The sequence below is a fragment of the Colobus angolensis genome, unplaced genomic scaffold, assembly GCF_000951035.1.
Source record: "Colobus angolensis palliatus isolate OR3802 unplaced genomic scaffold, Cang.pa_1.0 Scaffold116, whole genome shotgun sequence".
NCBI classification, from domain to species: Eukaryota; Metazoa; Chordata; class Mammalia; order Primates; family Cercopithecidae; genus Colobus; species Colobus angolensis.
The window spans coordinates 6,317,701-6,342,110 of NW_012112697.1; the positions used below are offsets into that span (position 1 = coordinate 6,317,701).

General features: G+C 44.2%; 1 protein-coding gene across 1 annotated transcript in view; it reads right to left on the reverse strand.

Annotated features, from left to right (window-relative positions):
* Window positions 1-6,126: 6,126 nt before the first annotated feature.
* RFWD3 (ring finger and WD repeat domain 3) overlaps window positions 6,127-24,410 on the reverse strand; it is a 55,074-nt gene continuing 36,790 nt past the window's right edge. Inside the window, exons 7-13 of the mRNA XM_011962325.1 lie at window positions 21,660-21,774; window positions 20,164-20,395; window positions 16,178-16,328; window positions 14,177-14,353; window positions 11,512-11,726; window positions 9,107-9,318; window positions 6,127-6,530 (exon numbers count right to left, since the gene is read on the reverse strand). Of these exons, the coding sequence (XP_011817715.1) occupies window positions 6,387-6,530; window positions 9,107-9,318; window positions 11,512-11,726; window positions 14,177-14,353; window positions 16,178-16,328; window positions 20,164-20,395; window positions 21,660-21,774 (1,246 nt within the window). The 3' untranslated portion in view covers window positions 6,127-6,386. The remainder of the gene's footprint in view (window positions 6,531-9,106; window positions 9,319-11,511; window positions 11,727-14,176; window positions 14,354-16,177; window positions 16,329-20,163; window positions 20,396-21,659; window positions 21,775-24,410) is intronic.

Genomic DNA, 24,410 nt, shown 5'->3' on the forward strand with positions numbered 1-24,410 from the left:
TGCCACCATGCCCGGCTAATTTTTTGTATTTTTAGTAGAGATGGGGTTTCACCGTGTTAGCCAGGATGGTCTCGATCTCATGACCTCGTGATCCTCCTGCTTTGGCCTCCCAAGGTGCTGGGATTACAGGCATGAGCCACCCCATCTGGCAAATTTTTACATTTTTAATACAGACAGGGTTTCACCATGTTGGCTAAGCTAGTCTCGAACTCCTGACCTCAAGTGATCCTCCTGCCTTGGCCTCCCAAAGTGCTGGAATTATAGGCATGAGTCACCACATCTGGCCCTTGGTCATCTCGTTTGATCTTGCTGGTAATGGTGGTAATTGTGGTCTCCTGGCTTCTGGCCGTTAAACATTGCCACCTGGTCTTTATTATTCTGGGGCCCCAATCAGCCCGTCTTACCACCTATTTTCTTGGAACACTACTGGCACTACTTGTGTGAGTCCAGGTCTGCCAGGAAACAGACAACAAAAAGGGATTAGCTATGCAAGAAATTTATTAGGGGCAACAGTTGTAGGAAAAATGAGGTGGCTGAGAGAGCCATGTGATCATGACGCATGTCCAACACTGTGTGAAGTACAGAGGGAGGGAAGGAAGGACAGGAGGATTTGGTGGAAACATCTAAGACTCAACTTAAACTGAAATTCATTTCTAAGAAAGTCGGCCAAGGCCGGGCGCAGTGGCTCACGCCTGTAATCCTGGCACTTTGGGAGGCCAAGGTGGGCAGATCACCAGGGGTGGGGAGTTCGAGACCAGCCTGACCAACATGAAGAAACCCCGTCTCTGCTAAAAACACAAAAAAAATTATCCGGGTGTGGTGGTGCATGCATGCCTGTATTCCCAGCTAATCGGGAGGCTGAGGCAGGAGAATCACTTGAACCCAGGAGGCGGAGGTTGCAGTGAGCCAAGATCGCGCCATTGCACTCCAGCCTGGGAGACAAGAGTGAAACTCCATCTCAAAAAAGCAAAAAGGAAAGTTGGCCAAGGCCATAGGACAGTCCTCATGCAAAAGTTACCTGTCACTGAGTCTTCCAGAAATGGGCCTGCGTCAGTAGCCCTGCCACTCTTCTTTTTGAGATGGGGTCTTGCTGTGTCACCTAGGCTGGAGTGCAGTGGCACGATCTCGGCTCACTGCAAGCTCTGCCCCGCCCCGGGTTCACGCCATTCTCCCACCTCAGCCTCCCGAGTAGCTGGGACTACAGGCACCTGGGCGAAAGAGCGAGACTCCGCCTAAAAAAAAAAAAAAAGAAGTTGGGATTACAGGTGTGGGCCACCATGCCCAGCTAATTTTTGTATTTTTAGTAGAGATGGGGCTACGCCATGCTGATCAGGCTGGTCTCAAACTCCTGACCTCAGGTGATCCACCGTCCTCGGCTTCCCAAAGTGCTGGGATTACAGGCATGAGCCACTGCACCCAGCCTTTATTAGGATTTTTAACCTGTTTCTTCCCCTGTAAGATAAAATAATACGTATTCTATAACATTAAGAATTACTTATTAGTAATACATATTTACTAAGACATTACTTAATATATTAAACTATAAAGAGATAAAACAGCAGAGATTTTTACCAACAAACATATGTTGACTAAGAACAAGGACAAACAAATGTCTATTTTTAGAATTTTGGCCAGGCATGGTGGCTCATACCTGCAATCCCAATGTTTTGAGAGGCTGAGACGGGAGGATTGCTTGAACTAGAAGTTTGAGACCAGTTGGGCAACAGAGCAAGACCCCTGTCTCTACCAAAAAACAAGAACAACAAAAATTGGCTGGGCAGAGTGGTCCACAATTACAGTCCCAGTTACTTAGGAGATTGAGGAGACAGGATTACCCCAGCCCATGAGTTTGAGGATGCAGAGATAGGACAGTGCCACTACACTCTAGACTGAGTGACAGTCAGACCCTGTTTCTTATAAAAAAATTTTTTCAGAATTTCACTTATACTCAATCACTGACATGGAAAACAAAAAGGAGGGTATTGTGAAAAACAAAAACAATGGTGTTGGGTTTTGTAATTTGGGGTTTACTTCTATCCTAGGACCTCTGTCCTTGTCCCTTAGAGCATCAGGCTCCATGGTTAGTAAGCTTATACCTATGGATTCAGTTCTCCTGGAATCCAGTATACACCATTTGCTGTTCAGCTAGAAACTGGAAAACATTTTCAGCCTTTCCAGCCTAATTGTAGAGCACCATGATTTATGGCAATGAAGATTCTTGAACTCAAACAGAACAAAGAAACTGAGGCAGGTGGCCAGAACTGTGCTGAGCAGGAACCCTGAAACCCATACTTGCCCGCTGCTGCCACGGTCAGAAGTGCTGCCAATGACTAGAAGAAATAAAGGAAACAAAAGTCCTCTCCTCTCCCTTCCTCCCACTTTACAGTCTCCTGGATTCAAATAAACTAGCAGGAAGCCAGCAGGCAAGAGTCTGGGAAATGTAGATCCCTAGATCTGAGAGTAAATAGACACATGACAGGGCTTTTTTTTTTTTGAGACGGAGTCTCGCTTTTTCACCCAGGGTGGAGTACAGTGGTGCGATCTCGGCTAACTGCAACCTCTGCCTCCTGGGTTCAAGCAATTCTCCTGCCTCAGCCCCGAGTAGCTGGGATTATAGGCGCCCACCACTACAACGAGCCAATTTTTGTATCATTTAGTAGAGACGAGGTTTCACCATGTTAGCCAGGCTGACCTTGAACTCCTGACCTCAGGTGATCTGCCCACCTTTGCCTCCCAAAGTACTGGAATTACAGGCGTGAGCCACATGGCCAGGACACAGGGTTAAGAGGCAAACATATCGCTTTCCATTGGCAATAGCAAAACAGAACTGCAAGCTAAAGCCTCAACCACTTTATTAGTGTGAAAAAGAGAAAATCTATGGCTGGGTGAGGTGGCTATTGCCTGTAATCCCAGTACTTTGGGAGGCTGTTAAGATGGGCAAATCACTTGAGGTCAGGAGTTAGAGACCAGCCTGGCCAACATGGTAAAACCCCATCTCTACTAAAAATAGAGAAGTAAGCCAGGTATTGTTGCAGGCACCTGTAATCCCAGGTACTCAGGAGGAATGAGGCAGAGGCTGCAGTGAGCTGAGACTGAACCACTGTGCTCCAGCCTGGGACAAGAGAGAGAGACTCAGTTAAAAAAAAAATGAAAAGGCGGCTAGGCACGGTGGCTCATGCCTGTAATCCCAGCACTTTGGGAGACTGAGGCAGGCGGATCACGAGGACAGGAATTCGAGACCAGCCTGACCAAAATGCTGAAACCCATCTCTACTAAAAATACAAAAATTAGCCGAGCATGATGGCGCACGCCTGTGATCCCAACTACTCAGGAGGCTGAGGCAGGAGAATCTCTTGAACCCAGGAGGCGGAGTTTGCAGCAAGACGAGATGGCACCACCGCACTCCAGCTAGGGATACAGAGCGAGACTCTATCTCAAAAAAAAACAAAAAGAGAGAAATTTACCAGGTTGGGATTATATCCCTCTCCCAAGAGGCAGACATGCTCCTGCCTCTAGAAGTCAAAGAAACAAAAGGCACTAGGAGCCACTATACATAGCAAATTCTTTATTTTCATATTAACATTAAAACATAAAACAGAAACATTAAAACAGGGTATAAACAGAGTTCCCACTGCCCTCTTTTCAAAGCAGGGGCAAGAATATATACAATGACAAGATATTTTGAGTTTGTTTAACTCCAAATCCTCAAGTGGGGAAAAAACCTTAGAGGTAGTGACAAAGGAATATGGTGGGGCAGAGCCTGGTGGAGCCCAGAAGACTAAAGCCTGGATTTATAAATGTGATGTTCTACAACGGGGATTGGGAACGGCGTCAAGGTTTTTTTTTTTTTTTTTGAGATGGAGTCTTGCTCTGTCACTCAGGCTGGAGTGCAGTGGCGTGATCTTGACTCACTGCAACCTCTGCCTCCCAGGTTCAAGCAATTCTACTACTGCCTCAGCCTCCTGAGTAGCTGGGATTACAGGCGTGCTCACCACTGGGCCCAGTTAATTTTGTATTTTTAGTAGAGATGGGGTTTCACCATGTTGGTCAGGCTGGACAAGGTTTTTTTCTTTGGAGAAATCAGTCACGGTCATATGAATTTGCTTACAAAACATCCAAATTTAATGTACTAATGCAAGGACTGGTGAGACTTAGGATTCACCTAATGTTCCTTATAGTTAAGTCTCTTGTTCCTACTTTTAGGGAAATCAATCAGCATCAAGTACTTCAAAGCAAGTCAAATCCTAACCTGCCCAGGGCCAAAGACAAAGCCAGTCGGGGCCTGACCACCTGCATCCTCTTTGTGGCAATCTGCTGAAACCAGATGACTTCTGCTTTTTAATTCCAATCCTATTCTGTCACTGAAACTCCAGGCCTGGGCAGCCACTCTTAATCATTAATCATTAACATATCAAAAGGAATATCTCCTCGGAGAAAAGTGCTTTTCTCAGGTTCTAGAAGCTAGCTTTTACAAAATATGTCTTCAAATAGGGGCCGGGTGCAGTAGCTCACGCCTATAATCTTGGCACTTTAGGAGGCCGAGACGGGAGAACTGCTTGCAACCAGGAGTTCAAGACCAGCCTGGACAACATAGTGAAACATCTATTTCTACAAAAAATTTTAAAAAGGAAAAAATTATGTCCTAAAATATTAAAGGGTCATTAAAAGGCAAACTAAAACTTGGAACTCTGGGGAAATCTACTGCAACAACCCCTTGCTGGAGAGAAAGATTCTAGAAACAGCTCTTGAATTGACAGGTCAGAAGTGTTTATAATAAAAACGGTTAACAACTCTTCAGCAATCATTTGAGAAAATCAGATTGTTAGCCATTTTCTCCCATGAACAGGACACTGACCTGCCCACATCTTGAAGCATATTCTGTTGTGGATAGTGGTTTGGTCAAGTAGTCTGAGGCAAGTCAAAGAAATACAAACTGAGCCTTAGAAAAGGTTAGGGAGGCAAATCAGAGGGAAGTGGAATCAAACATCAGCTTCACATGGGGAAGGCTTTACCTGGAATGTATAAAGAACACTTAAGAACAGCCCCTCAGTCTGAGGGATTGGCTTTATTTAGATAGAACTCTCTCAAAATGGGAGACAAGTTCTTCTCATGTTTTCAATAGCAGTCTGAATAGCTTTTGTAAATTCTCTTATGTCTTTTCTCCTGATGTCTAGGGGAGACTCAAGTAAAACCTCTGACCTATCACTCATCTTTTCCTGGCAAGAGATAGTGTTCTTCAAAGCACTAGCTTGGATAAAACCAATCCTGAGTTCCTAAGCTGGCTAGAAAAAACAAAATTTTCCCCACCACTCAAACAACTGGCCTCTTTCCTTACCTTTCACAAAACAATAAACTTAATGCACTAGGCATCAGCAAAGAGAATAGTTCACTAGCTGCTTCCATCACTGAGTCTGCCAGTGTCCCAGCACTTCACACCTGGAACGCAAGTGTTGTTGCCACAAAGCACACCCAGGTGTGTTCTATCACAAACTTCTGTGGGGATGAGATGAGTTACTAAAAGATTGTCAGCCTTCAAGGTCAGAAATAAACCGGACACAAGGTTTCACAGTGCCCTCTTGTGTTCAACTGAATAATACTCTTTTATATCTACGTTGCATCAAATCAGTATCAAGACAACGGTTAGTCCCTTCAAGGATACCTAAGTGACAGGACAACTCAGATGGGATGTCATATCCCCCAGAAAATGCTTGATGCCTACTCACATCCTAGATGATGAGAGGACACTCTCTAAGGTCCAGAAAGTCACATAGAAAATAAAGAAAATTCGGCCGGGCGCGGTGGCTCAAGCCTGTAATCCCAGCACTTTGGGAGGCCGAGACGGGCGGATCACGAGGTCAGGAGATCGAGACCATCCTGGCTAACACGGTGAAACCCCGTCTCTACTAAAAATACAAAAACTAGCCGGGCGAGGTGGCGGGCGCCTGTAGTCCCAGCGACTCGGGAGGCTGAGGCAGGAGAATGGCGTAAACCCAGGAGGCGGAGCTTGCAGTGAGCTGAGATCTGGCCACTGCACTCCAATCCGGGCGACAGAGCGAGACTCTGCCTCAAAAAAAAAAAAAAAAAAAAAAAAAAAAAAAAAAAAAAAAAAAAATTTCCAGTATACAATAATGGTAAATGAAGGCTTTAAACCCAAGAAATGGATAATGTAGATAAAGAACCCATCAACTACTCTTTTAGTGGACATAACAGATACACAATCTGTAGTGTCTCAGTGACCTAAAGTCCTAGAATCATATTAATGCAAACAAACCATGATCCCCAATGTTCTAGGCTGCAGACAATAAACAGGGATCTTGCTTGGGACTGCTAGGTGCTAACAAACAACATTTAACCAGTAGCAGGCCTTCAAGGTTTCAAGACCACGGTCACTCCCACTTATAGATGTGGACCATCTTCTCTGTTAAGGTAGCCAAGTAGCTGTTATGGTTCACCTCAAATGGGCAGATGTCCAAGACAGGCTGATCGGTCTGTAGGTCCTGGAGCAACGAGCCACTGGCAGCATCCCACAGCTAAAGAACGCAAGCAGAGGGAAGGGTCAGAATCCAGTCAGTACATGAAGGGACTTCCTTTCTTCATCATCAAACAAGTCTGAAAGGCTGCAGAGAGAACACTACCTGGAGAGCAAAGCAGGCCATCCCTAGCCTTCGCAAGGTTGCTCAAAGCCAGCACACCTGACATAGTTCAGATACAGCCTCACCTACTGTAATCAGTAATTAGTCTACCTGTAAGTGGATCTGAAAATAAAGCCCAGCTTCCATTCATTCAATCTATGTGTCAGGCTCTTCTAGGGACAGATGGGTAAATAAAATAAAGTCCTTGTCTTTGCCCTCACGGAACTCATCTTTTTTTTTTTCTTGAGACAGAGTCTCACCCTTGTCGCCCAGGCTGGAATGCTGTGGCGCAATCTTGGCTCACTGCAACATCTGCCTCCTGGGTTCAAGCAATTCTCCTGCCTCAGCCTCTCAAGTAGCTGGGACTACAGTGCCTGCCACCACACCCCGCTAATTTTCTTGTACTTTTAGTAGAGATGGGGTTTCACCATGTTGGCCAGGCTGGTCTTGAACTCCTGACCTCACGTGATCCATCCACCTTGGCCTCCCAAAGTGCTGGGATTACAGAAGTGAGCCACCGCGTCTGGCCTCTAAAAATTTATTATTGGCCAGGCATGGTGTCTCACACCTGTAATTCCAACACTTTGGGAGTCTGAGATGGGACGACAGCTTAAGAATAGGAGATAGAGACCAGCTGGGGCAACAGAGCAAGATTCCCATCTCTATAAGAAATTAAAAAATTAGCCAGGTGTGGTGGTGCATGCCTGCAGTCCCAGCTACTCAAGAGGGTAAAAGAGGATTGCTTAAGCTGAGGAGTTTGAGGCTACAGTCAGCCATGATCACACTACTGCCCTCCAGTCTGGACTGAGCAAGATACTGTCTCCTAAAAAAGAAAAATATTTTAAAGTATTAAAAAGTAGAGTCAGCCAGGCATGGTGGCACACACCCATAGTTCCAACTACTTGGGAGGCTGAAGCACAAGAATCACTTGAACCCAGGAGGTGGAGGTTGCAGCAAGCCAAGATTGCACCTCTGCACTCCAGCCTGGGCAACAGAGCGAGACCCTGTCTCCAAAAAAAAAAAAAAAAAAAAAAGGCCGGGCGCGGTGGCTCAAGCCTGTAATCCCAGCACTTTGGGAGGCCGAGACGGGCGGATCACGAGGTCGGGAGATCGAGACCATCCTGGCTAACATGGTGAAACCCCGTCTCTACTAAAAATACAAAAAAACTAGCCGGGCGAGGTGGCGGGCGCCTGTAGTCCCAGCTACTCGGGAGGCTGAGGCAGGAGAATCACGTAAACCCGGCAGGCGGAGCTTGCAGTGAGCTGAGATCCCGCCACTGCACTCCAGTCCGGGCAACAGAGCGAGACTCCGCCTAAAAAAAAAAAAAAAAAAAAAAAAGTATGACCCCAGGCACGGTGGCTCATGCTTGTAATCCTAGCAGTTTGTGAGGCTGAGGTGAGAAGACTGCTTGAGCCCAGGAGTTTGAGACCAGCCTGGGAAACATGGCAAAACCCCATCTCTACTAAAAACAAAAATTAGCCGGGTATGGTGGTGTGCACCCAGTTACTTGGGAAGCTGAGGCACAATAACTGCTTGAACCTGGGAGGCAGAGGTGGCAGTGAGCCGAGACTGCGCCACTGCACTCCAGTCTGGGTAACACAGCGAGACTGTCTCAAGAGAAAAAAAAAAGTATGCATCTGTTTAAAAAAAAAAAAAAAAAGGCCGGGCCGGGCGCCATGGCTCCCGTCTGTGATCCCACCTTTTTTCTTCTGCCATTGACTTCTTGTGGAAGCCGGATCAGCTGTCTTACAGAACGCCCACAACCTGGACTTGTGTATATACTTTCTGTGTTATCATTAAACTTGTTCTCCTCTATTCCCTGCAACTCCAGTCAATGAAACTTAGCGCTAGCTTCTAGAGTGGCACTATACAATATGGTGGCCTCTAGTCACATAAGTTTATATTTAACTTGATTAAAAATAAAGTAAAACATTAAGTTCTTCCTTGGCACTAAGCACACTTTAAGTGCTCATGTGACTAGTGTGACTGTATTGGACAGTGCTACTCTAAGCCTTAATTAGGCTCAGGTTCAAGAACATCTCAGCTGGGTACAATGGCTCACGTCTATTATCCCAGCACTTCAGGAGGGCGAGGCTGGCGGATCACTTGAGGTCAGGAGTTTGAGACCAGCCTGGTCAACACAGTGAAACCCTGTCTCTACTAAAAATACAAAAATCAGGTGAGTGTGGTGGTAGGTGCTGTAATCCCAGCTACTCAGGAGGCTGAGGCAGAAGAATCACTTGAACCCAGGAGGTAGAGGTTGCAACAGTGAGTCAAGATCTACAAAGCAGTATGGAAAGCATATGTAAACCAAGCAACCTCACATACACACATATGCGGATATGTGGGATTACAGAGCAGAACTTACACTTTTTTGCTTTATGAGCTTCTGTAAAAAAATGTTCGCGTTTTCCCTTACCAATATTTTAAGCAAAACTACTTTTTATATGAAAGTAAAAAATAACAGGCTCACCAGGGCAGAATTTGCTGCTTCATCCCCAGTACACACCAGGATGTTGCCATCATTCTCTGGGCTTTGGAAAATGGCATTTTTGGTCAATAGTTTGCAAGTCGGTCCTCCAAAAAATGTATGTACAGGCTGGCAGGAGCAGACTGGATTTCCAGTGTCATCCAGTCGGTAGGACATTTCCATCAGCACACTTCGTATGGTGGTGTGATTTTTATCTATGGGACAGAGAAATCAGTGCTGCACCATGGGGATGCTACACAAAAAATTAACCAAGTACCCAAACCTCACACGCTTACAACCTAGTTGGACGGAAAAGCCATAAATCCTTAACCATCAAGAACAGCTACAAAACAAATGAAAGAACAATATCATAGCATCAGTGAAATTTAGAACCGTAGGCTAGAAATCAAGTTATCTACAATAGCTTTTTGCTTAAGAGAAAAACAATTCTGAGACTGAGTTATCTGTTTTAGTAAAATCAGTCTCCTGCCAGACCTCTGCTGGGGGATTTCTCTCTTAAGAATTCTCAGTAAAAGGTTTTTCCCTTCCCCCAGTGAGAACCTCATTAGCCTCTGGGACTGCACATTTTTGTAACGTGAAAGCAGGCTATTACAGAAAGGGAAACATGTATCTGAAATTCTGCTGGGAGGCAAACAAAAGCCAGAGAACAAAATAGGACCCCCAGGCTTTGTACACCAGTCACAGCAAATCACAGTCTTGGAGACAGCAGAGCTGTGGGATGACGAAGAGCCAAAGGGTCTGAAGTGCTACTTAGATGTTTCTCAGCTCAAACAAAACTTAAAAACATGAGTAGACCCACCCACAACCAGCAGAAGTGTGAGCATTTAATGACTAACTCTGACTATACATCTGCCTGCCTGTTATAAATTTGCTTAATACAGTTGTGACCTCAGCATCTGTTTTTAGGACTGGCATAAATTATCTGAAACCCAGATGTACCCTGTCAACTTTGGTCTAGTTAAAACATCCCATGCCGGGCGCGGTGGCTCAAGCCTGTAATCCCAGCACTTTGGGAGGCCGAGACGGGTGGATCACGAGGTCAGGAGATCGACACCATCCTGGTTAACACGGTGAAACCCCGTCTCTACTAAAAATACAAAAACTAGCCGGGCCAGGTGGCGGGCGCCTGTGGTCCCAGCTACTTGGGAGGCTGAGGCAGGAGAATGGCGTAAACCCGGAAGGCGGAGCTTGCAGTGAGCTGAGATCCGGCCACTGCACTCCAGTCCGGGCGCAAAAAAAAAAAAAAAAAAAAAAAATCCCTTCCCTGAGCAGAGGTTGGAAATATAGCCCACTTGTTCCTCCCCTCCACCCCTACCCCACCCCCAAGGGAGCAGGCCTGTCCTGGATAGCTCCCCCTTCTTCCCACTGGCCCCTAAAGCATGCTGCCCTCTTCTCTGTGGGATCTGTCAAGTAAGCTGATTCCGTTATTTCCTGTGTTTTGTGCGTTGCCTCCTTTGTGTCTCACCTGACCAACACACCTGAACCTAACGTCTTTCCTAATCAGGGCTCTTATAGAGAGTCATTATCTTAAGGGAAATGAACTGGACACAGGTCAGACAAGCACCACAAGGGCCAGTATAAACAAGTTTCCTGTGAGAGGGACACCTGGTCATGAGTCAGGCAGGTGTTAGGCCATCTGCCAGGACAAAGGAGTATCTAGTGGAAGGTACACTATGAACACCCACAACGAACTCCCTAGAGTTTGGCAGGACAGGGTTACAGTTTATAGCCACTCTCCTGACAGAGACCTCAAGACCACATTAGAAAGAAAAAACCTGCAACACTGACCATCAGTACAGTTTACCAGGAATTTCGATTCATGACGCTTTGCCTAGAAAGAACCTGTGAATGAAGCACAGTCTGCTGTTACGGGTTCCACCTCTGATTCCAGAGGTAAAGATGTTCAGCTGGCTGGGCCCACACAACCATTGTTGCCCATTTCCCCTTATTTACCTTTGTCGGCCCAAATAAGGAGGAATAGACAATATGCCAGCCGGGGTACTACGTGGCTGCCCTAATCTGGACCTTTCTCTCAGGGGAAGTGAGAGGCAGGCAGAAGATATGAAAGTGATCTCAAGATGGCTCAACAACCTAGAGCTAGCCCCTCATTCCACTACTGTTCTAAGTTGTAGGGGCTCCTAAGTGGCTAATTCACTTCCAGGAGTACCTGGCAGAATATGCTCCAGTCCTTACATGTAAGGAGCAGGGAGGCAGGCTCTGTGGGGGAGCCTGAAGCCACCATCCTCCCTGTAGAAGCAAGAGCTACAACGTATCTTTTAGTCTGTGAGCAGTACCACAGCCACCCAAAGGGTGGGATCGAACTCTCCTTCCCTCTTCTCTACCACTGTGCTCCCAAATAAACCATGGGAGACCCCAGTACCACTCACCAGGCCTGTAGGTCACAAGACAGTGCCGGGAGCTGTTCTCTGTCTGAAAGTCTATGCAGCCCCCTGGCTCCAAGGGCAGCACATGAGGCCAATGAGAAAAGTCCATTTTCTGTTCCCAGAATGAAGCATCCTCCAAGGTTCCAGCCAGCACCCCACCATATGGAAATGCAGCTGAGGCAGCTCTGGGCATGTATGACAAGGAGACCAGTGGGCATCTGAAAGGAAAGTAAGGAAACTGTATCTCACATTCCAAAACTCGGACGGCTCCAGACCCCACTACCAGGAACCCTCAAGCACATTCCCACCTCTACAGAGGTTAAACACCTTTAGTCACTATCCTCTGACATCTGATAAAAATTAGCAACCCTCTCTGTAGAAACAAAAGGACATCACATAATATTCTGAAACTAATTTCAGGAGAGATACTAGATGCTCTAAAAGAAAAGGAAAAAAAGAACTAGGAAATTTAAGGGATACAAGATCACAATTACTAGGAAGCTTGACTGATGTGAAGCTTCTTGAAATGGGTTTAGCCACATGAGAAAAGTCAGGAAAGAAACAAAGCTTATATACATAACAAAATAAAGGTCCCAAGTTGTAGATGACAGACCCCACAATTAAAATACAGCTAAAAGCAGCTACATTTTAATTCAGAAACAGGACTGTTTTAGATTTTCTAAATTTCCTTCTGCAAGCATATGACCAGGACTATGCGCCAAGAATTCTCTCAGAAATATCATCCTTCAGACTGTGTTCCTATGAACTCATTTCTGCTGTGAACTCATTCATGCAAAAGTTGCCAAAGTCTACTTGCCTGTTTTATTTCATTTTCCCTGTCACAATAAAGGTAATCAAAGTAAACACAAATAAAAATGAACAATACATACAAGTATTTTTTTCTTGCTATTTTAAAATTTGCCATGTTTGGCTGGGCATGGTGGGTCACGCCTGTAATCCCAGCACTTTGGGAAGCCGAGGTGGGAGAATCACTTGAGATCACAGGTTTGAGACCAGCCTGGCCAACATAGTGAAACCCCATCTCTACTAAAAATACAAAAGTTAGTCAAGTATGGTGGCGCATGGAGGTAGTCCCAGCTACTTGGGAGGTGGAGGATGCAGTGAGCCAAGACTGTGCCACTGCACTATAGCCTGGGTGAGAGTGGGACACCGTCTTAAAAAAAAAAAAAACAAAAAATCACCACCACCACCACCACCACCAAAAAAAAAACCAAAACAAAAAAAAAAAACCTTGCCGTATTTTACTGTCTACTCTATTTGGGCCTAGGTTTCAGTAAATAATTATTACTTTAGTGATATCTTTATGTTTGGCTCTCCTTGCTCTTTTTTAATATATCCAATTGGAAACATAAATTATCTGTTAAGATACTTTTCATTTTGGTCAGGTCACAGACCCTACTCCCCTTCTGAGAACTTTACACATACAGGGCAGCTCAACACATTCTAAAACAGAGTGGTGCTGGTGGCCATGCATCCTCAGAACTTGGGCTGACTTTATAAACTTCTCAATCTCATAACTGGATTAAATGATAAATAATAATAATACAGTATCTTCAAAAAAGTTGGTTTAGCTTTGGATTAGGAAAGTTTTAAATCACTTTTGATTATGCTATCCTTAACCGATCTCTTCCTATGCGCTAGACACGTGGCTATTTTTTTTTGAGACGGTATCTCACCCTGTCGTCCAGGCTGGAGTGCAGTGGTGCGATCTCGGCTCACTGCAACCTCCACCTCCTAGGTTCAAGAAATTCTCCTGCCTCAGTCTCCTGAGTAGCTGGGATTATAAGCATGCGCCACCACGCATGCCTAATTTTTTTTTGAATTTTTTTTTGAAAAACCAGATGGGGTTTCACCACATTGGTTAGGCTGGTCTTGAATTCCTGACCTCGTGATCTGTCCGTCTCTTTTACCCAAAGTGCTGGGATTACAGGCGTGAGCCACCGCGCCCGGTGACATGTGGCTATTTTTTTTTTTTTTTTTTTTGAGACAGAATCTCACTCTGTCGCCCAGGCTGGAGTGCAGTGGCCGGATCTCAGCTCACTGCAAGCTCCGCCTCCTGCGTTTATGTCATTCTCCTGCCTCAGCCTCCCAAGTAGCTGGGACTACAGGCGCCCGCCACCTTGCCCGGCTAGATTTTTGTATTTTTTAGTAGAGACGGGGTTTCACCGTGTTAGCCAGGATGGTCTCGATCTCCTGACCTCGTGATCCACCCGTCTTGGCCTCCCAAAGTGCTGGGATTACAGGCTTGAGCCACCGTGCCTGGCCGACATATGGCTATTAAAGCAAGTCTGTATTGACCAGATTTTACAGATTAAGCTCACAATGGGCCAAGAAACACAACTAAGGTCACACAACTTCTAAGTAGTGGAGCTAGGTTCTGAACATAGATCTGACTCTGTTTTGCCATATTAGATGATTACTGACTATGAACCTGGCTATACTTATACCAGAACTCTCTGTCATATGAAATATCATGAATATAAACTCTTGTTAATAAGAATGTTATTGATTCTGAAGTGAGATCAAGTGGATCTTCAAAAACTGTAAGGATTTCTGACCAACTGTGTAACACCCTCTGAAGAGATGATTAACACAATAATAAGCCAAGAGAAAGTTGCTACCAGGAAAAGAGTGAGTGGCTCCCTACCTGGCTTTCTGAGCTACTAACTCCTGAACATGACTGCTCGTGTTCCGCACATCATATACCAGAATTGAACCATTGGCCAGTCCAGCATAGATGTAGTTAGTCTCATCAAGACACCAGCAACAGCTCCAGACAGGACGTCCAGCATTGTAAGTCTGGACCACGGTATTTGTCTCCAGGCTGTGGAATTACAAAAGACTTTTACAACTGCATTAAGAAAAGCAAATACATGACAAAGATGTAAAGATTATCATTTAAATGATCATTAACCCTTGAGAACACACTCATATGCCCAAACTATCTGGATTTCCTATTTTTTCTAGGATCTGCCCAGGTAACTCCTTTAAATTCCATAACATTTGTTTTGGGGGTCACAGGTTTTCCTCTTGAGTTGTAAAGAAGTAAAATAATAAATTAAAGGGGCTGGGCATGGTAGCTCATGCCTGTAATCCCACACTTTGGAAGTCTGAGGCAGACAGATCACTTGAGGTCAGGAATTCGAGACCAGCCTGGCCAACATGGCGAAACCCCACCTCTACTAAAAATACAAAAATTAGCTAGGTGTGGTGGCGTGCATCTGTAATCGCAGCTACTCGGTAAGCTGAGGCAGGAGAATCACTTGAACCCAGGAGGCGGAGGTTGCAGTGAGCCGAGATTGCGCCGCTGCACTCCAGCCTGGGTGACAGAGCAAGACTCTCTCTCTCTCAAAAATAAATATGTAAACAAATAAATAAATAATAATCCAACCAACACTTTGGTATGTAACATTTTTCTACCTTACTTTTTTTTTTTGTTTTTTTTTTTTTTTTTTGAGACGGAGTCTCGCTTTGTCACCCGGGCTGGAGTGCTGTGGCCGGATCTCAGCTCACTGCAAGCTCCGCCTCCCGGGTTCAGGCCATTCTCCTGCCTCAGCCTCCTGGGTAGCTGGGACTACAGGCGCCCGCCACCTCGCCCGGCTAGTTTTTTGTAGTTTTTTTTTTTTTTTAGTAGAGACGGGGTTTCACCGTGTTAGCCAGGATGGTCTCGATCTCCTGACCTCGTGATCCGCCCGTCTCGGCCTCCCAAAGTGCTGGGATTACAGGCTTGAGCCACCGTGCCCGGCCTCTACCTTATTTTTAAAACAATACTTATAAAGGCATGGAGCACACTCACATCTGGTTCACAGTACTCACAGAGCATGTGACAGATAAAACACTGTAACTAAGTAAGGGTATAAAAGAAGTCATCATGGTACCCAAGGGCAGTGAGTGCTTGGCGAACATCTCTGTTACACAGAATTGTCCAGGTAACAGACCAGGACTAGGAGAAACAGACCAGGACTAGGAGTAAACAGTACTGACCTAGTATGGCGACTCTGATGTCAGGTACCAAAGCTCCCTCCATCCTGTCATTCCACAAACTTTATTTTTAAATTTTATTTATTTATTTATGTATTTATTCATTTACTATTTTTTTTTTTGAGACACAGCCTTGCTCTGTCGCCCAGGCTGGAGTGCAGTAGCTTGATCTTGGCTCACTGCAACCTCTACTTCCCAGGTTCAAATGATTCTCCTGCCTCAGCCTCCCTGGTAGCTAGGATTACACGTTTCTGACACCATGCCCAGCTAATTTTTGTATTTTTAGTAAAGACGGGTTTCACCATGTTGGCCAGGCTGGTCTCAAACCCCTGACCTTCAGATGATCCACCTGCCTTGGCCTCCCAAAGTGCTAAGATTACAGGTGTGAGCCACCACGGCTGGCCTCCACCAACTTCAGAGTTTTATTCTCATCTCCTTAAAATATGCTTAAGACATTTTTTGTAATATATATAATTTTAAAGAAACAGGAAACACAGTTTTGTAACCTGCTGTGCCCACTTCTAAAAGCAATGTATTTTAAATGGATCTCAGAAGACACAGTCTCAGACCAAAAAAACACAGCTAAGGTCATCATAACACTGATACTAATTCCATGCTACTCAACACCAAACAGCCCAGTCTCCACCTTCCTCCCCAAGTCACTCACCTGGTCAGTTTAATAGTGTTGTCTAGGGAAGCAGAGAGTAGCAAGCCTCTGGAGTAACTGCTAAAAGCCAGTCCACGGATCTGTTTGCCATGCATCGGAATGTACTGACTGCTTCTCATGTTGGCAGTACTCAACATCTTAACACCAAAGCCTGCCAAAGGCAAAATAGTATGAAACAGATCACTGAAAGTGAATCTAGGGCAATGCAAACTACTTTTTCAAGTAGCTCCTTTGTCCACCTTTCTTCGCATATAAGTCCTTGGGAACCAGCTGGTCAAACGACAATTCTCCAGTGTTATAATTTATTCATTTATTTTGGAGACAGGGTCTCACTCTGTTGCCCAGGCTAAAAAGCAGTGGCATAATCTTGGCTCACTACAACCTCTGCCTCCTGGGTTCAAGCAATTCTCCTGTCTCAGCCTCTCGAGCAGCTGGGATTGATTACAGGCACACGCCACCACGCCCAGCTAACTTTTTTATTTTTTGGTAGAGATGGGGTTTCACTGTATTGGCCAGGCTGTTTTTTTTTTTTTTTTTTTTGAGACAGAGTCTTGCTCTGTCACCCAGGCTGGAGTGCTGTGGCTGGATCTCAGCTCACTGCAAGCTCCGCCTCCCAGGTTCACGCCATTCTCCTGCCTCAGCCTCCCGGGTAGCTGGGACTATAGGCGCCACCACCTCGCCCGGCTAGTTTTTTGTATTTTTTAGTAGAGACGGGGTTTCACCGGGTCAGCCAGGATGGTCTCGATCCGCTGACCTCGTGATCTGCCCGTCTCGGCCTCCCAAAGTGCTGGGATTACAGACTTGAGCTACCGCGCCCGGCCGGCCAGGCTGGTTTCAAACTCTTGGCCTCAAGTGATCTGCTCGACTTAGCCTCCCGAAGTGCTGGGATTACAGGCATGAGCCACTGCGCCCGGCCTATGACTTATTTAAAAAAGTATAACCCAGGCTGGGCGTGGTGTCTCACCTCTGTAATCCCAAACCTTTGGAAGGCCAAGGCAGGTGGATTACCTGAGGTCAGGAATTCAAGACAAGCCTGGCCAACACAGTGAAACCCTGTCTCTACTAAAAATACAAAAAATTAGCCAGGCGTGGTGGCAAGTTCCTGTAATCTCAGCTACTCGGGAGGTTGAGGCAGGACAGTCGTTTGAACCTGGGAGGCGGAGGTTGCAGTGAGTCGAGATTGCACCCTACACTCCAGCCTGGGTAACCAGAGCAAAACTCTGTCAGAGAAGGGAAGAGGAAGAGGAAGAGAGAGAAGAGAGGAGAGAGGAGAAGGGAGAGAGGAGAAGGGAGAGAGGAGAAGGGAGAGAGGAGAGAGAAAAGAGAGTACAACCCATGCTTGCCTCATGACAATGAAAAGAAGAAAAAAAAAAGAAAGTATAACCCATTTCAAACGTCCAGGTAAATGAATAAACAAATCTACTGTATACAGGTAAGATGGAATACTATCCATTAAAAAGGAATTAACTACTAATATATACTACAATAAAAAGCATGCAGTGAGAAAGAAGTCAGACCAAAAAATGGTTAACACTGTATGATTCCATTTATGTAAAATTCTAGAAAATGCAAACTCATCTGTAGTGACAAAAAGCAGTGACTGCTGGGGATGGGAGAGGAGGGAGGGGCAGGTGAGATTATAAAAGGCCATAGGGAAACTTTTGGGGTAATACATATGTTCATGGTCAAGCGTGGTAGCTTATGCCTGGAATCCCAGCACTTTGGGAGGCTGAGGTGGGTGGCTCACTTGAGCTCATCAGTTCGAGACCAGCCTGGGAAATATGGTGAAACCCTGTTGCTACAAAAAATATGAGAATTAGCTGGGTATAGTGGGGCGAGCCTGTACTCCCAGTTACTCGAGAGGCTGAGGTGGAAGGATGACTTGAGCCCAGGAGGCGGAGGTTGTAATGAGCTGAGATCACACCCCTCCCTGCATTCCAGCCTGGGCGATATAACTAGATCTTGTGTCAAAAAAAAATTAAAGTTATCTTGATTGTAGTGATGGTTTCAGGGGTGTATTACATATGTGAAAAGTAACCAAATTGTATACTTTAAATATCTACAGTTTACTGCCAATTATACTTCTATAAAGCTGTTGAGAGAGAATATTTCACTAGAACCACAGACACTCTAGATGCGGAAGGAACAGTGAACAATAGAGAATGAAAATAAATGTCAGTCAAGATATGTTACATCTGTCTGAAATGAAATGAGACAGATGACAATTCAAGTACCCACATTCCCGAAAGGGGTAAAAATAGCCAACAAAAACCAATAACCTTTTAAAACTATTTGTTACTGTGTTCTCTTACTAAGCTATAACATTTATTTTTAACTAAGTTATATATATAAACAGGGTCTCACTCTATCACCAATGCTAAGGTACAGTGGCACCATCACGGCTCACAGAAGCCTTGATCTCCCAGGCTCAAGTGATCCTTCCAACTCAGCCTCCCAAGAATCTGGGACCAGAGAGGTGTGCCACCACACCAACCTAGTTAAAAAAAAAATTTTTTTTTTATAGCGATGGAATCTCACTATGTTGCCCCGACATAGTGAGACTCACACTCCTGGGCCCAAATGATCCTCCCGCCTTGGCCTCCCAAGCTGCTGGGATTATAGGCACAAGCCACTGTGCCCAGTTGAGTTAAATTCTTTAAAAATGCGTCAAATCCTAGATTCAAGACAGCTTCAGCTTCTCCAGGGAACCAAGTACGTGGCTTATTGCACTTTCTTCTAGCAGAATTAGGACAGCCAGAGAGGAAAAAAAAAAAAGCAAGGGGTGGGGGGTGGGTGCAGGTGCAGGTATAGGCTTTAAATCAACAAGGTCGCTGGGCATGGTGGCTCATGCCTATAATCCCAGTACTTTGGGAGCCCAAGATGGGTGGATCACCTGAGGTCAGGAGTTTGAGACCAGCCTGACCAAAATGTTAAAACCCCATTTCAAATACAAAAATTAACTAGGCATGGTGGAATGCACCTGTAGTCTCAGCTACTCAGGAGGCTGAGGCAGGAGAATCTCTTGAACCCAGGAGGCAGAGGTTGCAGTGAGCTGAGATCACGCCACTGAACTCCAGCCTGTGCAACAGAGCGAGACTCTGTCTCAAAAAGAAAAGAAAAAAAAAAAACAAGGTAGCAGAAATACACACCAAGTTAATCATTAAGGGGAACAACGACAAATCAACACCAGCACACTATCAAGCGGACTGGAATGGACATGTTAAGAAAAAAAGAACAGGACACATTCCCAATTTGGGGAACATTAGAAAATAGTTATTTTTCCAATTTGTTGGTTCTATTTGATGACAAATCTTTTTATTAAAAACTTAGATGGGATAAAGGAACATTATAAAACCATGTTAAAGCAAAGGGGTCTTGCAGTTGGCAGAAATCTTATGCTGAAGACAGCAGAAACATCTGCAAGATTTAGAAATGATTTAATTGAGCATTTGAAAAGACTTGGTTTTCAACATTTAGAAAACCTAAAATTAAGCTTAAAAAGCACAAAATATGTTGAGAGAAAATTAATCTAGCATTAATAAAATAGTCAGTGTACTCCTTAAATTCTCTTATTTGGAAATTGTTAACTTGAACACTACTGAAAATAAGTGTTAAATTTTGTTTCACCTTGAATTACCCTTAGGGTAGTGTTTTGTCAAACATTTCCAGTCTAAAAAGAATCTGTAAGTTGAATAGGACATATATGTCCTTCTTGGACTCTATCAGTAACCTACACTTCCAAGGACCTCACCATCTGCTTTGTCATGGTTATCAGTATTTCTACCCTCTTGGTTAATAAATTTACAGAATGAAGTCAATAGACAGTAAAGACATCTTTGCTGCACCCTGGGGTACTTGCATTAACAAGGAACTGATAGGGAAAGGTGATCTGGTGAGCCTTGAGTCTTGAATTTTCCAAAAGGGCAAGGAAATAAACACATGGCGTCTAATAAAGAACATGAAAGCTGAGTTTCTAGACTCTTTACCTGGAAGAAAAGAGGCCTGAGGAGAAGGCTGTGATATCACCAGGCAGCTCAGAGCATCACAGTATGCCATGATCCGGCAGTTTCCTGCCTGAGATACTGTGAAGGTCTTTTGGAAGTGGTACTTGTGCTTGTGCTGACCCTGGCTGGAGGGTGAGCGGCTCAGGACCCATGCTTGGAAGCCCCTGGGTTGCTGTAAATTCTGATTTTGATGTGACATAAGCTTTTGCAAGTCCTAAAATGAAAAAGATTTGATAAATACAAAGCTTTTTAATTTGATATTCCCCTCAAACACAATTCCTTGATCTTATACAGAAGATTTCTTATCCATTACATGAAAATGTTAACATAAATCCTAGAGAACTGCTGAGTTTTTTTTTTTTTTTGAGACGGAGACTCTGTCACCCAGGACTGCAGTGGGTGTCACCCAGGACTGCAGTGGGACCATGTTGGCTCATTGCAACCTCCATCTCCTGGGTTCAAGCCCTTCTGCCTCAGCCTCCTGAGTAGCTGGGATTACAGGTGCCCATTACCATGCCCAGCTAATTTTTTAATATTTTTAGTAGAGATGGGGTTTCACCACGTTGGCCAGACTGGTCTTGAACTCCTGACCTCAGGTGATCCATCCACCTCGGCCTCCCAAAGTGCTGGGATTACAGGCGTAAGCCACCGCACCCGGCCAGAACTGCTGATTTTTTACAGTATGTCAACAAGCAAGTGAAATAAGGAGAGCACAGAATCATAATATGAGAGTTGAAAGTCCTTAACGATGGTTTTGTTTAAAGTCATTTAAAAAAAAGAAAGCAGACAGGGTCTCACTCCATCACCCATGGCATCTAGGCTGGTGTGCAGTAGTGCGATCACAGCTCACTGTAACCTTCAAACTCCTGGTAAAGCCCCCATTTTATTGGTAGATTTACTTAAACAAGTTTGGAATTCTTGGTTGGCTATTTAATTTTTTCTAAAATTCAGACTGTAAGGCCAGGTGCAGTGCTTACGCCTGTAATCCCAGCACTTTGGGAAGCCAAGGCGGGCCAATCACCTGAGGTCAGGAGTTCGAGACTAGCCCAGCCAACATGGTGAAACCCTGTCTCTACTAAAAGTACAAAAATTAGCTGGGCATGGTGGTAGGCGCCTGTAATCCCAGCTCCTCGAAATGCTGAGACTGAGGCAGGAGAACCGCTTGAACCCAGGAGGCAGAGGTTGCAGTGAGCCAAGATCACATCACTGCACTCCAGCCTAGGCGACAGAATGAGACTACTCTATCTCAAAAAAATAAAAAAATAAAAATAAAATTCAGACTATAGTAGTTTTCATCATAAAGTGTGTAGTAAGTTTTGAACAGATGCCCTAATCAGAAATAAAATAAGCAGTTGGTCATGTTTATTTCTTAAATAACTTGGCAAATCCTATTATTTCTGCGATGAACATAAGTAGCATTTAGATTCCTCTTCCATTCCTATTCCAAAAGTTATTTGGGTTAGAAAGGATAAACATACCTGAACACGGCTTTGAAGCCGAGTGCACTCATCAGTGAGGACCTGCAGCTGGAGTCGGCACTGTGCTGATTCTAACTCGGCCTGCTTCCTTAGCATCTGTTCCTTCAGAAGGGAACTAGAGGGGGAAAGCCAGCAACAACTGGGGATTAGGAAGGCTACAGAAGACTTCCCATCAAGATGGGAGAGTAAAGTTCATGCTGTGATGCACATTCTTTGCTGTAAATATGTTATGATAGTGAATAAAATATAAAAAGAGAAAAATCTCTCCAGAGACAGATTTTGGGGTAAGCAGGGAGTGATGGTCAGGAATCTGACTACTACTAGAAAATTTGACTATGACTAAAAATGCCACAGGCAAAATGAGAGAACAGAGCTAATCTAGTGTTTAGCTAAAGCAAATTATAAAAGATTAAACTGACATGTTAAAAGGTCAAGGTTACTGGATTAAAAAGAAAACAGTAAGCTGTTGGTTGTTCATGAGATACTCAAATAATATAACCCAAAAAAGAATGTGAAGTTAAAAAGAGCAAAAGTAGACATCAAGCAAATGCCAACGAAAGAAAGACCAATTAGAATTAAGGAAAATGCATAAATAGGCATAACGAGGAACAATGTATCATAAAAGGACACATTCACCAAGAATAACAGTCATACATTTGTATGTACCTAAAAAGTCTCAAAATATGAAATGCAAAGACGGAATTCCATTCCAGTAAGATATGCAAGAAAAAGATATGAAAATTGGAAGAGATAAACCTGCCCTTATTAATTTTTACGGCAAATTTAAGAGAACCCACAAATGATTACAGTTTAGCAAGGCTGCCGGACTCAAGACCAAAAAAATTATATCAACAGCAGTCCCCATATCAGATAACTGATTAGTAAATATAAGTTAAAAATTTTTATTCACAACAATTTTAACAGCAATCTAGAAATAGAGTCATGTGCAGCTTAATGATGCGGGCATGTTCTGAGAAATGTGTTGTTAGGCGATTTCATCATGTGAACATTACAGAATGTACTTACAGAAACCTATACAGTATAGCCTACTACACACCTAAGCTATATACTATTGCTCCCAGGCTACAAACGTGTATAAATCTGAATACTATAGGCAACTGTAATATAATACTATAGGCAACTGAATCTGAATACTATAGGCAACTGTAATATAATGGTACTTATGTATCTAAACATAGAAAAGGTAATGTATTGAGGTAAGATTTTTTTTTTTTTTGCCTGAGTCTCGCTCCGTTGCCCAGGCTGGAGTGCAGTGGCGTGATCCAGGCTCACTGCTACATTCGCCCCCGGGTTCAAGAGATTCCCTTGCCTCAGTCTCCCGAGTAACTGAGATGACAGGCGCCTGCCACCATGCCCAGCTAATTTTTACATTTTTAGTAGAGACAGAGTTTCACCATGTTGCCCAGGCTGTTCTCAAACTCCTGGCCTCAAGTGATACACCTGCCTCAGCCTCCCAAAGTGCTGGGATTACAGGTGTGAGCCACCACGCCCGGCACGCTAAGACATTTCAATGATTACAACATCACTTATATAACAGAATTTTCAGTTCCATTATAATCTTATGGGGCCACCATCGTATATAGAATCTGTCATTGACCCAAAGGTCATTATGCAGCATGTGACTGTAAAGTAAAAGGCTAGGTAGGACCTTTATGAAGCAAAATACACTTGTGAAAGACACAAGAAAACAGTGAATAAATGGAAGGATATTACATCATGTTCACGACTGAAAAGACTCACTATCACAAACATGATACTTCTCAAGTTACTCCACAATAATTTTTTAATGCAATTTCAATCAAGATCCCGAAGTTTTTTTCATGGAACTTAACAACTTAATTTTTAAAAATTAATGTGAAGAACAATGCCAAAAATAACAAAAAACACTTTTGCTGAACAAAGTGGGGTGACATATATTAAAGCTACAATAAATTATAACTTGGAATATTGGAGAAAGAATTAACAAAAAGACCATAGAACAAAAGAGTATAGTAGTGTCCCCTTATCTAGTTTCATTTTCCATGGTTTCCGGTATCTGTGATCAACCACAACCCACAAAACTTGAGATATGTTGAGAGAGAGAGATTAAGACCACATTCACATAACTTATTATAGCATATTGGTATAACTGCTTTATTTTATTATTTATTGTTGTTAATCTCTTACTGTTCCTAATTTATAAATTAACCTTTAGGTTTGTATGTACAGGAAAAAACATACTATGGTTTCAGACATCCACTGGGGGCTCTTGGAATGTATTCCTTGTGGCTAACGGGGGACTACTGTAGCCCATTCATACATGGAAACTTAATTTTTCTTTTTTTTGAGATGAAGTCTCTCTCTGTTGCCCAGGCTGGAGTGCAGTGGCGTGATCTCGGCTCACTGCAACCTCCGCCTCCTCCTGGGTTCAAGCGATTCTCCTGCCTCCACCTCCTGAGTAGCTGGGATTACAGGTGTGTGCCACCACGCCCAGCTAATTTTTGTATTCTTAGTAGAGACAGGGTGTCACCATGTTGGTCAGGCTGGTCTCGAACTTTTGACCTCGTAATCCGCCCGTCTCGGCCTCCCAAAGTACTGGGATTACAGGCGTGAGCTAATGCGCCCAGCTGGAAACTTAATTAAGGATAGAAGTAGCAATGGTGGCCGGGCGCGGTGGCTCAAGCCTGTAATCCCAGCACTTTGGGAGGCCGAGACGGGCGGATCACGAGGTCAGGAGATCGAGACCATCCT